We start from the raw sequence: 15,061 nt of genomic DNA, 5'->3' as shown, positions 1-15,061 counted from the left end.
GGGCTTGATCTGCCTGTTATATATTTATTTTAATGTGTTTTTAGGATAATTTATTAGTAGAAAAGTAATTCTGTGTTTGTACTGCCAATGGTATAGGTACCACATCTTGTGAAGAACTGTCTGAAGATCTTATACTCACAATGACATTTTGGTACTTCAATTACTATTGTATTTCTAAGAACATGAAGTGTTTTTGCTACATTTTTTGTTCATATCTGAAAGGTACTGAAAGTCTCTGATCTTTCCTGTCCCCCATGCCTATTCCTTTAGATGAGGAGCACACTTGATATGTCCTGTATCCTTAAATTTTTTCTTGTGATCTTTACCCTTCCTTCTCTGTTCTTTATGCATTGAATATAGCCAGAGAATCAGACTGCTCTTTTGAGATTGGCTGCCTCCACTCCCTCCCCATGCACCCATGCCTTATACTTTTGCACTATGACTTCCGTCCTCAGCAATTTCTGAAACACCTGTCTCCTTGGTTATGAGTAATCACCTACCTCCTAACCAGATCCAAGTACAGGTGTGGTGGCTGCTTACGACAGCAGAGGACAGACATGAGAGAAAGGAACTGGGACTAAGACTGGATCCCTTATCCCATTCCAAGGAGAAGTTATCACTTTTATAATAACTGCTTTCTGAGAGGCATAATTAAGGATTTGCTCATTTAAGAAGTATTTATTGAGCATCTACTATGTGTCAGGCACTCTTCTAGGTGCAGAGGACATGGCTGTGAACAAAACAGACAGAAACATCTGTCCTCACGACAAATATATTGTAGTGGTGGTGGTTGTGATGGCAGTAATGATGATGATACCACCTGACATTTCGAGTCCTTACTGTGTGTCAGGCTCTGTTGTAAGTGCTCTATATGTATTGGCTCATACTTACAGTGTAATGTAGCTACTGCTATCCCCATTTTACAGATGAAGAAATGAGATGCAGAAAGTGGAAATAACTTGCCAAAGTCACACAGCTCTTTAGCAGCATTTAATTGACCAGGTTTGGTTTAAATATGTGTGATCTTGGGTTCTTGATTGCAGACACTTAACACTTACATCCCCAGTCTACACAGTGGTCCCCTCTCCATACCATGAAAATATTTTTGGGGGTTAACCATCTTACCTTCTTACTTTCTCATTTCCTTCCTGAGTGCTAGGCAGAGTTTTCATGCCTTGGTTTTTCTCTGAGCCTCTGCCTTTAGACATACTGTGTTGCCCATAGTGATACAGCTCCAGATTTTCTGTTCCTCACTCATCACTCTGTGCCTGTCCATTACCCATCTATGTGCAAACACTCACTGGAACTGTGAGCCATCAGAAGGGATTCCTGAGAGGGCCCATTAGAATGGACATCACTCATCTAACCTCTGCTCTTCTAGATTCTTCTTGCAGGCTTCAGCGAAGGGGATCCTCCAAGTCTTGGAGGTATTACTAGTGTGTACAGTGACTCCTCAGCTGATTTCTTTTCAAACCTTAACCTCCATTTTTTTCTAACCCTCACCAACTCTATCTTCCATTTCGTTCTCCCCACCCACATTGCCTCTAATTTTACTGAGCTCTCCTACTAATTACCAGGGACCATGCTATGGATTCACATGTATTATATCATATTAATTCTCACCACAGCCCTGCAAGATAGCTACTGATATTGATCCTATTATATCTCTATGGAAATTGTAAGTCAGAGAGGTTGAGTGACCTCCCCGAAACCACATAGCTGGGAAGAGGCAGGACTAGGACTTGAAACTAAGTTTAGTGATTGTAGTTGCCTCTTTCCATCACTGACAGCACTCTTCTCTACTTTGGGGGCCACCTATCTCCATCAAACTGCTAGTCTTTTTTTTAAATAGCAGTTTCAAAACTGCTACAGAGCTGCATAGTGACATCTGTGGGTGACTCCTTCCTCTTTGAAAAAAAGGTTTAAAATTGTATCTTGTAATTGCATCGTTATAAGGATGAATATATTAGTGTTGTATGTTAAAGCATTTTCTTCAGTGTAAATATTTCTTGTGATTTTAAAAGAAATTAAAATACCTTGTGAGCTCCTAAAACAGCTGTATCCTTCCCTTTTCACACTGTGCTGAGTGTGTTTGGTGAAGCTGGCTGGCACCAGCACCCCAACAGAAAGCCCCTTAGCAGCCTCTGAGCTTGTCTCCTGAAAGTCACCTGGTTAGTAATGTGAGCTTTGGGTTTGGGCACAAAAAGCCGTCCAGAGCTCCAGCCCCAGAGGACAGCAACTTCTGCTGGAATCAGGCACAACTCTGAATTTGGACAGGAAGAAACTTCTGAAGAGATCAAAGTCAGTTTAGTTCAAACCACTAACAAAGACCTTTTCTAAAAGCTTGGCACTCCCGTGGTGGGAGTCTATCCTAATTTTAATTTCAGTGGTGTGGATGCACATGCACACATACCCGTACATACACTAGATGTGGTTACATAATCCTGCAGACAAAAACACTTCCTTTTACTTCAACCTGCTATGCTATCTTCCTGCACCATATGGTGAGCTCCTCTATCTCATGGTTCACAGATAGCTCAGTCTTTGCTACCTGCCCCCTTAATCCTCTTCCCAGAGAACCTTGTGACATTTGCTGTCTGATCTTGGTTTCCTGCCTTCTCTTTGGTTCCACCCCAATTACTGCTCCTTCCTCCTAGCCTCCAGTCTTTCATATGCAATTCTGATTGCTGGGTATTTTTGCTAGCTCATCTTCCCAAATCCTTATGAGGCTTTCTTACTTTCTGAATTCTTCCAGGTCTCTTCTCAATAAAGTGAGTGACTCTGTCACTGTGGTCCCTACATTCACTCCTCAGAAGATAGTAAATGACAGAACAAGAAATTATAAGGGTCCATTTTCCCCAACAAAAATAATTATATTAAGGAAAATGAACTACCTGGAACTCAAGGTTTACAACACTCTGCCCTGCAGGAAGTAGACTATCAAGTCAGAGTGAGTAAAGGGGCATTTGCTGGAAAGATTTGGCATGTTTCTGTGCATCTCCCAGCACCCAAAGGCAAGAAATGCAGCAGGAATGCAAAAGCTTTCAGAAGCCCAACAACCATTGTCTCCATCCTGGGGCCTCCAACCTGTGTCATCCTGCTCCTGGATGTGCATCACACCACCTTCCTCAGCTGCATGTCACTCTCCAATTCTCAATGTCTAATTCACAGATCAAAAACATCCTAGAATTTTTAAATCCCAAGAAAGAGTTGATGGGTCAGTATGGCTCAGCCACCATGTGACTTGGTTGCTGTGGCCAAGGGGCGGGGGGCACTTCCTCCCATTCAGCCATCTGACAGCATAACAGGGACCAGACTCTGAAAAGCTAATGTGGAATACACAGTTTCCTTGAGAAAAGGAAGAAAACACTGGTCTGTTTGATACATAGGCCAAAGTGGGAATTTAAGTCTGCATATTCTTTAAAATGTTGCCTGACTCTTTGGGAAAAATAATACAAAGGTAAATCCAGTCTTCTTATTGAAGGGCCATCTAGTGCCTATTAACATGGAGACTGTCTCAGGTGATAATTCATGGCCACTGGTCCAATGACTGTGCTCTCATGGTTCCTGCCACCTTCCGTATCCAACTCAACTACAATCATTCTGTGCTATTTCAGAAAGTCCACAAGCTCTGTTAAGATGAATTCCTGGTTACCAACAGCGTAACCCATAATCGAATACAAACTTGATAGCAGAAATCTGTAGGTTATAATTGTCCAACACCCAGGGTAGATATTTTGGATGTACAAATATAGGTGGTTAGTATGATTAAATGTGCCTTAGTTTTATTTCAGTTGTCCCTCACCCTGTCCAGTTTCTCATCATGAATTGGAAACCACTGCAGAGATGGCAATACATTTTGAGCATTTGAGGGCTTTTTCTTAAGTGTTTTATATGCATTGTTCATTTAATCTTCACAATGATCTTATGAAGTGGGTGCTGTTATTGTCTCCACTTTACAGATGAGGAGTTGAAAGATCAGATAGGTGAGAATCAGAGTCCTACAGCAGTGGATGCAGGTTCAAACCCCGGCAGTCTGGCTCCTGAATGTATAACCACTAAGCCACAAAGCCTCCACTCCTCTCAAAGTTTGTAACAGCACCAACCACAAGGGGAGGCTTATGTGCTCCAGGATGATCAGATCAAAGAGAAACAGACTTGCTTTGTGCAGCCTAATTGTTGAAATGAATGACGGACCCTTAAGTGTTTCATCATATTTTCTTTTGGTAAAAGGCATCAATTATCAGTCTGTTTTCCTGGGAACTGTCTAAAAATCAGTCAAATTAAATCTGCTTTTATTTCTACCATCCAGTTTTGTGTACTATGACACATGTTTAAAAGGAAATTGACTAAGCACAAATTTCAACAATATTGAATTTAGCTCAAAAGAACAATACTGGAATTGATAGCTACCAATTCTATCATATTAATTCCATGATATCAAAAGTTAGAAGTGATACAGCCCAGAGTTTTTAAATAGTAGTCCTTTTGCATTTCCCAATCAAACAATGAAACATTATTAAATTCTACTGAATATCTTCATTTGAAACACAGGGGCTAGGTATTCCTGGCTCAAATCTCCTTTTCCCTGTCCTCTTGCCCCATCCCAACAGTTACTGGTGAGTCATTCCTTGCCAGGGTGTAGTGACATTTGCTTAACAATAGCAAGTCTGCAAGAGCTAGGGTTCACTAGGCTGAAAGTACCTCCACTGGAAACAGTTTCACACTTCCATGGGCTTTCTCTGCTACTGGGCAAAAATTCAACTTGATTAAGGTGTGACATGGCATTATTTAAAAAGATCTAAATCTTAGTAACACCTGTCAACCTGACCTCTGATCTGAAAACTCAGTTTATCTATCACAGAGATCCATGCCGCCCCACTATCAACATCCCCCACCAGAGTGATACATCCACTATGATCCATGAGCCTACACTGACACGTCATTATCACCCAAAGTCCACAGTTTTACATTCAGGTTCACTGTTGATGTACGTTCTGTGGGTTTAGACAAATATGTAGTGGACTTGTATCCATCATTATAGTGTCACACAATGTATTTTCACTACCCCAAAAATATCCTCTGCATTCTTCCATGTCCCCTCCCCTCTGGCACCACTGGTCTTTTTACTGTCTCCATGGTTTTGCCTTTTCCAGAATGCCATATAGTTGAGATTATATAGTATGTAAGCATGTGAGGGGTTTTTACTTTAAGTATGGAACCTACATATAAATCACGAACTAATCAAGTTGTATGCCCTGAGTAATCACTGCATGGTGCTCTTATTTTGGTCTGGCCAACTCGAAGGTTGTATCCACACAATGATTCAATCCTCCCCAAATCCACACTATTAATTCCCAATTAGCATCTCTTCCCACTCTACCACTTTTCAGTTTTTCCTGAAGTGACTTCTTCAGTTAGCCAATCTACCCAGTTCCTTCTCCAAAATGAGTGATTAGAAGCAGAAATCATTTCTAGGCTGTTAATTTGTTGGGTCATAGAGGCAAGTGCATTTGGTCCCCCAAACCATATGACTACATTCAATTAGTGTGACTGTCATGAAAAAATAAAATTGTAAAATAAAATGCATATATGTGTGGATATACAAGCTTAGAAATTTGACCCAGAGTTTGAATGATAACAGCACACTTTGGAGAATCAAAATTAGGGTCTTCAAGATAACTTAAATAAAAAATTACTTCACAAAGTTGGAAAAAATAAAGATGACCTAGAATATGTCAGGGCATCTTCGTGATGGGTGAAAGTTAAAAGTTGGAGAACCTCAAAAGGTGAAGAGTTCATCAACCGTGATGAACACAGTGTACCGAGTTCTTTCCTCTGTGTTAATCTCTCAATATGCCTTATATCATTGAATCATTCATTATGGTCCTATGAGCTAATGGGCTCCTGTCTACATATTATTGCTACAAATCCAACTAGCTACAAGATCTCCTGCTCCTCATTCCAGTTCTCTGTTTCTCAAGGGTTGGGGTTGTAAGTCAACTCTTCATCGCGGCCCAGTCGGGAGGAGGGCTTTGGCAAATCTCCCTGCCAGAAAAGACGAGTCTGGAGGGCCTGGAAAACCTATAGTCCCTTCCCATTTGGAATTTTAGAAGTTGACAGATGGTTTGCTGATTCCACAGGGAAGTCTGGTCTCTACTGGGCATGCAGTTCTCTGTGGAAGTCATCTTCACCTCTCTAGGAGCTCTCTGTGCCAGCCCTGTCCTGAGCACAGGAAGTATGCCTTGCCTTTCATTCTGGCCTCTGCATAGGAATCTCCTAAGACAGATTTCCCGGAGATGTTGGTCTGTGCTCTCTTCCCTCTTTTTTCTCTTCCTCTTTCTCTCTTCCTCATCTGTAGAATGTGAGAGAGAACTATCATACCCACAGGAGTTGGGACATCCCTCTAATCTCCATAATTGCTTTCCCTTTAACAGCATGGCTTGCTGTTGTTGCCAGGCATGAGCTGTACCTGCCTGATGCCACTTGTTTTCATACTAGAGATGAACTATTGTCATCACCCCTTGTAAAGACTAGGGAACTCAGAGAGGTTTGAGTAACTTGCCCAATGTCACCACAGCAAGCACATGCTAGATTTAGGATTCGAACTCAGGATTCAGACCTGAAGCTTATTCTACTATAAGTTTACGATTCTGATTAGATACAAACTTCCAGCTTGTAGACTCAGTCCATGTCATAATCTTATTCTTTTATTGAAGAGCTTGTCAGGATACCTGTCATGTTGTGAAGACGAAGTTACTGAAGCTACTCTTCCTTTTGTAATGTAGCTGTACCCAAAGTTCTCTCAAAACCCCATCCCTGCATGGGTGAATGTCCTGGGGAAGACCGGTGGATGGTGTGTGCCCAGTACCCTTCTCCCTGATTACAATGCCATTCTCATGGCCTCTTGCACCTCCCTGCCAGCCGTTCCTGGGAGCCAGGCCTGGCACAGAGAGCCCCATGTATTTAGAAGATTCTGATTTGATTGGTCTGGAGTGTGGGCCAAGCACCAGGCTCCTCAACCCTTCTCAGGGATTCTAACTGTGCAGCCTGGAGGAACAGGTGCTCAATGTGAGCAGGCATGGCCAGCCCTGGGAGATGAGTGGAGGGGAGGGGGACACCACATTTCCCTGAAATAATAGTATGAGCTGACCTACATTACCCTGGTCAGGTCCTTGGAGGGACTAGATGGAACAAATGCAGGAGACAGCCTCCGAGAACAGTGGACCCTCAAAGAGCTGGAAGCCAGAAATAGAGGGGGATACACTCTTGCCAGTGTATCAGCACCAAGTCCTGTGCCTGGTCTTGTCCACAAGCTGCTCCTAGTGTGGTGGGTGTGGAAGAGGATGGTAGTCCTACAGGCCCACAGTGGACATTGCCTGACTTTAGCTTGTTTCTCTATCTCTCTCCATGCCACCCTCAGCTCATGGTCCCTCACTTATCTCTTCTCTCCAAATTCGTGTTTGGGGACTTAATGAGTCCCCAAATGTCTGTCTGTCTGTTTCTCTCTCTCTTAGATGCATCATCTGAGTTTAATCAAGGTTATAATCCTTTCTCAAGCCCTGTGTTAGTAGAGTTTTTCTGGCCCTGCATGCTGGGTAATTTGTCTGCTGGTCTCCTCTCCTCTTCCTCCTTTTCCAACCTGTTTGTAGGAATGTGATTGAGAACATCATCCATTGTAGAACCACAGATTCGAATCATGCAGATATTATTCATGAGGACCTAAGTTCTAGGGGAAGCTTATTTTCTCCTCAAAAACTGATTTCCTTATAGAAAATATGAATTTTTGTTATGTTTCATGTATCTCTGGTTGCTCTGACTTCTTGGAGGCCGAGAGTACACACACACACACACACACACACACACACACACACACAGTATTTATGCAGGGGTAGACAGAAGTAGGTAAATAATGATAATAAATAATACAATAATTAAGAACACAAGAATAAACTTTTGTGTACTCACAACTGTAAGCCTACTTTGCCTACCCCTGTATATACAGGGGAGGCTGCATACATGTATATACAAACATATAGCACAATATATGCTATGCAGGTCATTTTAACCAGCTTTATCAGGGTTTAACTTATATCCATAAAATCCATTTGTTATGTTATATAACATTGAGCTACCTTTAATTCTTTGTGAAATATGTTTTGGATACAGCCATATATATTAAACAATGTTGAATCCTAAGTAACTAAAGATCTTGAGTGACCTACATCTGGGATTTTTTAAAAACTACTTCTCCCACTCAAATATTTTCATTCATTCATTCATTCATTTATTTGTTCATTCAACAAATATTTATTGTCTACTATGTGCTAGATGTTGGGGTACAACAGTAAACAAGTCAAACAAAATAGCTGCCTTCATGGAGCTTACATTCTAGGGATGGAAGAAAATAAAGAGATTAATATAGTTCCAGGTGGTGGTGAGTGCTGGTAAAAAGCAAATTAGAGGAAGGGGATGGGGAGCAACAGAGGGGGCTGCAACTAGAGAAGGTGGTCAGGAGGGGATGTCTTCAAGGAGGTCACTCTGAACAGGGTGAGGGAGGCAAACTCCTGAATATATCTGGGGGTGGAATCCTGTAGGCAGGAGAGCAGAGTGTGTGCGGAGGTTGGGGGCAGCAGAGTGGGAGCAGAGACTAGTCAGAAGCACTGCAGGAGAGCAGTTTATAGAGATTGTGGAGGCTTAGATCAGAAGGATGTTGATGTGGTATGTATTTTGAATGGAGAACTGACAATACTTGCTGATAGATTATATAAAATAGTGTAAGGAAGAAACTGAGGGAGGCTGAATTGGGCTTTGGACATTTGGCAGGTGTCTGTTGACATTGGGGGAGTTGGGCAGCAGGGTTTTTTGATCCCTAACTATCTCTGCCCTCTTACGTTAGTATGCAAATGGACACACAGTTCCCCTCAGGGAGACTCTCCTTAGCCAGCTGAGAACTGAAAACTGGTGCATGGTAGAGCAAAGGATCACAGAGCAGCCCCCTTGGTTGCTCTCTGAAAGGATGAAGTTCATGATAACTACTGTAGTGGGTCGAATGGTCTCCCCCACAAGAGATATGCTCAGAGGCCCTAACTGCCAGTACCTGTGCATTGTGACCTTATTTGGACATAGGGTCTTGGCAAGTATAATCAAGTTAAGATGAGGTCATAGAGAATTAGGGTGGGCCCTAATTCAGTAACTAGTGTTTTTAATAGAGAGGCCATTTGGACATGGACACAAGACACAGGGAAGGGCACTCTGTAAAGACAGGGGCAGAGATTGGAAGTTATACATATACTAGTCAAGGAACAACAAGGACTGCTTGCCTGGCCCCACCAAGAGCTTGGGGGTAGGCATGGAGCAGATCTCCCTCAGAGCCCTAAATCTAAAAATCTCGGCCAGCTCCTTGATTTCAGACTTCTGGTCTCCAGAACTGAGAGAGAATAAATTACCTTTGCTTCAGGCTGCTCAGTTTCTGGTTCTTTGTTACAGTGGGAAACTAGTACAACCAACAGGTATTAAGCACTCATCACCTTTCCCAGCATGGTACACACCTTGTACCACAAAATCCCCTCAGTATCACCAAAAGCTAAGTATTGTGGGTATCCCTTTTTTACAGATGAGGAAATTAAGGTTTGGGAAAGTTAAATGAACTTCCTGAGGTCAAGCACTAGGATGCGGTAGAACTTGGATATGTACCAGGTCTTCTCAGCATAGAGTCTGTCCTAATCATCACAAACACTGACCTATGGTCAGGAGCCAAGATTCCAGGCACACTTTGCCATCTGCATTCACCAACAAACTTCCCAGATGGAAATCTCTGTGCTTCCTCCCTCCATTCTATCTGCTGTCACTGGAGCTCTGCTGTCTATCACATCTCTCCCAGAAGATGTGTGGGTAGCAGATGTGGCTTGGAATTTGATAAGAACTTCAACACATCCTGTCCATCTGCTTTGAATCCTCCCACTGGAGGGACAGCTGAACAAACAGCCCACCCCCTCTAGGTTGGTATTGACTGAAATGGAGACTCCTGAAACTGTGTGACAATTATAAAAGGTCATTTCCACTTAAAGGAACATTTTAGAGCATGGCCATCACTGTTGTCAGTGCTACAGCTATTTTTCTGCCATCCTTTCCCATACTAACTCTTCAGGGCCCAGGAGGAGGAGTGAAGATCTTTGCAAGCCATTTAATGCTTGGAGTCAGGGACATATCTGTCCTGTTTGTGGGCATGTCACCAGAGCCTAACATAATGCTGGACACAAAATTCTCAGTGAACGTGTGGACCAGATGGATGAAATAGTAGTGACTGCAGCACAAGCTCAGACCAAGCTTGTTGGAAGAAGTAAATGGTATGTTAGTGGTTGTATAAGAAATGGAGAAAGTCAGTGACTTATTCTGTCTGTGGCCATGAATTAGTTCACAGTGTCCCAAGTCTTAATAGGAGGGTGAGTAGGAAAAGAAGGAAAAGGGCCAGGATCTGGAGCCAAATCTGAAACATCCCAGCAATAACTTGAAGACAGCAGTTTCACAATACAACACTTGGTACTTAGGCTTTGGAGAATCAGATGGGGTGTGGATAAGAGCATGAATTTAAAAGACAGGTGACGTAGGAAGTACCACTTCCTAGTGGAGTGACTTTGGACAAGTAACCAAATTCTCATCTGTAAAAGTGGGATAAGAGTGGTACCTACATTACACATTTGTGTGGAAATTAAATGAGATAATACACAGGGTGAGTAAGACATGGGTGTGATTATCTTTTTCAGTCCCAGACTAGTCCCCTTCCGTCACATGCCAGTCCTCCCAACATGGCATTGGCTGTTCCTGGCACAAATGCAGTCATTCCCTTTGCACAGCACCTGTTCCTTGTCCAATCTCCCCACTTGGTGCCAGTGCTACTCTGTCTGCTGGATGTCTTGGATTCTGCTGGAGACTTGCTGGATCTCAGAGAGCTGGGGGTGGCAATCAGGAATCTGAATTCTAGAGCTTGAGTGCTCTCTTCCTACAGATCCAGGCCAAGATTTACAGATCCAGGTAGCTGAATCCTAAGATAGCTTGGTTCTCTTCCCTTTGTCTAGAATGTGCCTTCCCCATCTCTGTCTTGCTGGTCCTGGGTCTCTACTTAACCACCACATCCCCAAAGCATCTTTTATTGAGTCAGGGTAAGTCCTCAATTTAAACACTCACAGAACGCCACACAGTTCTTCAGGGGTTTAATCACAATTGAAGTAGGCCATTATTTGGGCCTGAGTGTGAACCTCGTGAGGACAGGGACCTTATCATTCCACATCCCCACTACCTCTCAGTGCCTGGCACATCCTAGACACTTGTTCATGCTGACTGAATGAAGGGGCTAACTGGCCAGCCTTCCAGATGCTGGAAAGACCAGGAAAAGTGACATGTTTAGAGGGCCAAGTGAATTCCATCTCTGGTGCCTTCACTCAATTGAAGCTTTTCAAAAAAATTGATTGAAAATAGTGTGCAAACCCAAACCCAAGAATTAACAAACCCAGGTGACAGGGGCCACATCTGACAATGCTGGGTGGCATTAGTGCAGGTATGAAATTAGATGTTTATTGCTGCATTGACAAATCACCCCCCAAACTCAGAGGTTTAAACCAATAACAGTTTATCATTTTTCACAGTCCCTGGGAACCAGGAAATTGGGATGCTTACTGAGGGATTGTGATTTGGGGTCCTTGCAGTAGCAGGAGCTGGTCCTGGAGCACCTGGAGCACCTAGAGCCATCTGAGCACTGGGCTCTTCATGCAGTCTCAGGGTCTGTCCATACGGCCTCATTCTATGGCCTCACTAGCATGGTGGCCTCAGGCTGCAAAGGCTGGTGTCCCAAGAGAAACTGACAGAAGCTATTGACTTAGAAGTCATGCAGGATCACTTGCACAGTATTCTGTTCATTGAGGCCGCTACAAAGTCCTACCCAGGTTCAAGGGGAGAGGTCAAGGTCATAGACTCTGCTTCTTGATAAAGAAGTATCAAATACTTATAGACAAGTTTTAAAATTACCACAGAATATCAGTTCCTTTATAACATTGGGGAAAGCTCTCAGAAAGCCCTCTGAGAAGAGGCAGGGAGATATCTATTGAAAAGGAAAGCTTTCTCTATGACTTCTTTCATTCAGCACAACACTCTCTAGGTCTATCCATGTTGCCACAAATGACAAAATTCTACTCTTTTTATTGCTGAGTAATACTCCTGTGTGTGTGTGTGTGTGTGTGTGTGTGTGTGTGTACTTCTTTGAAAAATTGAAGGGGAATAAGAAGTACTAACTTCCAGTTAAAAGATAAATAAATCAGGCCCTGGCTGGTGTAGCTCAGTGGATTGAGTGCGGACTATGAACCAAAGTGTCGCAGGTTCGATTCCCAGTCAGGGTACATGCCTGGGTTGCAGGCCATGACCCCCAGTAACTGCACATTGATGTTTCTCTCTCTCTCTATCTCCCTCCCTTCCCTCTCTAAAAATAAATAAATAAAATCTTTAAAAAAATAAATAAATCACAGGAACATTAAGTACAGTGTAGGGGATATCTCAATATCTTAATGACTTTGTATGCTGATCAGTAGGTACTAGACTTACTGGGCATTGCATCATAAGGCATATAAATATTGAATCACTAGATTGTACACCTGAAACTAAAGTAATACTGTATGTTAGCTGTAATTTAATTTAAAAAAAGAAAAGGAAAACTTCATTAGAATATTAAGGAGCAAAGAAAAGTTCCCTTCTTACCCCCATGAGTTACTGCTGAGAAATTGTGAGGAAAATCAAGATGGAAGGATTGTTTTACTTATGGACACCTCCTAACCACCATATTAAATGAATCAGTTTTGATAGCACCTCAAATGTTCCTCAAAACACATTGAGTGATTAGATTCAAGAGGAAGGGAGGAGATTGTTAAAATACAGACTTCCTGGCCACAGCCCAGAGCTGCTTCTAAGTGAGAGGTGGTGCTTGGAATCTGTACTGTAAACAAGTTTTCCCAGGGATTTTGATACAGGCAATAGGCACTGTGCTTTTATAAAGAATGAATTTGCCTTGTTTTAAGTCACCTGATGATATTTGGCTTCCTGAAATTTTTATTTTCATTAAGATTTGAGCTACTCAAGCAATAATTTTGTCTCATAGGATCTCTAAGAAACATAAATCTAGTCAAACTAATTTAATTTAAATCACAGTGATAATTTTATTGGAGGGATATGGGGAGTTCTAATGGGAAACAACCAAGCCTTGAGAGAGACTGGAACCTGGAGCTGGAAAGCAAGCTCTCTGCTCATTCTCTGATGTTTTTCTCCTCATACATCCATTTAATTCTTCTTGGCCTGCATGTGGTAAAACCAAACCTTTATAGACAGATCTGTGTGTTTTCCCAGTGCAGGGCCCCAGGACTGACTATTTGGAGTATACTAATTGCAAATTTTTAGGAAGAGAATCTGACTGGCTCAGCTTAGGTCAGTTATCTACCAATCAGCTGTGGCCAAGTGGGTCTACTGCCCAATCAGGAGGTTCTTCCTAAGTGGCTCCTTGGAAATGGTACCTGCTGGTCACTGTTCCCTCTGGCACAGTCATGACCAGTGAAAAAAGTGATGTGTTGTGAACCACATCAATTAACATGCTCTGATTGTGACCACAGCTGTATGGAAGGAGGCCCCAGGACAATAGGGGAGTATGTTCAAATATTATATTAATCATCCTTATAATTATGTCAGAAGTCTTTCTTCCTCTCTGGAGTATAAAGTCAGAGAATGTTCCTGCTTGTTTATTGCTGTATTCCCAGTGCTTACCAGGCTCTTAATGAATATTAAATGGTTGAATGAATAAGGGAACAAGAGTTCCATATTAAGTTTTATCAGGAATTTCCTCCTTCAACAAATATTTATTGAATATCTACTATGTGCCAGGTACAATTCCGTGGCCTTGGTTTACACCAGTGAACAAAACAGGCAAAGATACTTGCCCTCATGGGGTTTATATTCTAGCCATTTTGCTGGGCATTGGTCTGTATCCCAAAGGGATCAATACTTGGTCATTGCTCTTGGAACTGTCCTTAATGATTGGGTTCAGCTATTGAAGGGTGAGGTCTGTGGAAAACTTCATCTGTTGTTTTAGTGTCAATGGAAAGCATGTGGATGAAGATTTGAATGAACATTAGCTACCTTGGCTTTCCCCTGGGACCACTTCCAACCACCCTGACCTACTTGTTCTCTTTCCCAGGTCATGCTTTCAGAGCGCAAAGGCACAGATGAGCTCTATGCCGTGAAGATCCTGAAAAAGGATGTTGTCATCCAAGACGATGATGTGGAATGTACCATGGTGGAGAAGCGTGTGCTGGCCCTGCCTGGGAAGCCGCCGTTCCTGACCCAGCTGCACTCCTGCTTCCAGACTATGGTAATGTGTCTGGGGGCCCTAGCGCTTCCCCTCCAGGGTTTCACTGGGCTTTGGCCAAAGATGTCCCAAAGAGATACCTGTGTCCTCCTCATTATAACACAGGAAAACGTGGGGCCCAGAGGAGGCTGCTGAGAATTTCCGAGGTGGCTGCTGAGAAGTGCTCACCCCTGAGGCAGGTGCTGTTTCAACAAAGATAAAGGAACACAGGCAATTGGTTTTATAACCAACAGAGCAGGGCTTTTCTCTGACAGCAAGAGGTGACTTGGGGACAGGAACTCAGGACTTTAGGTTTCACAATATGAGATGTAATAGCAGGTGGGAATGACGGCAAAGGTCCACGCATTTCAGGGGTGTCAAACTCATTTTTACTGGGGGCCACATCAGCCTCTCGGTTGCCTTGAAGGGACAAATGTAATTTTAGGACTGTATAAATGTAACTACTCCTTAACTAGGGGCAAGGAGCTCAGCAGTGCTGTCAGGTAGAAACAAGGTATCAGGCCAGATAAAACAAGGTGGACAGCCTGATTCGGCCCAAAAGCCTTGTGTTTGCCACCTGTGCTCTAGATGGTTATAGGCAGCCCTCCAGACCCTTTGGCTAAGTGCTCCAGTCCCTTCTGCAAGTTGCATGGACCTCCTTGGAGGAGTGGCTGCCTGAGA

The 15,061-nt window shown here is 42.9% G+C and overlaps 1 protein-coding gene across 1 annotated transcript in view; it reads left to right on the top strand.

Moving 5' to 3' along the window:
* Positions 1 to 15,061, top strand: part of PRKCB (protein kinase C beta) — a 352,458-nt gene that overhangs the window by 282,075 nt on the left and 55,322 nt on the right. Inside the window, 1 exon segment of the mRNA XM_036021374.1 lies at positions 14,231 to 14,404. Within this exon segment, the coding sequence (XP_035877267.1) occupies positions 14,231 to 14,404 (174 nt within the window).

The sequence above is a fragment of the Phyllostomus discolor genome, chromosome 3, assembly GCF_004126475.2.
Source record: "Phyllostomus discolor isolate MPI-MPIP mPhyDis1 chromosome 3, mPhyDis1.pri.v3, whole genome shotgun sequence".
Taxonomy (NCBI): Eukaryota; Metazoa; Chordata; class Mammalia; order Chiroptera; family Phyllostomidae; genus Phyllostomus; species Phyllostomus discolor.
Note: the sequence above shows the minus strand (reverse complement) of the source record. Positions and strands in the feature narration are given on the sequence as shown.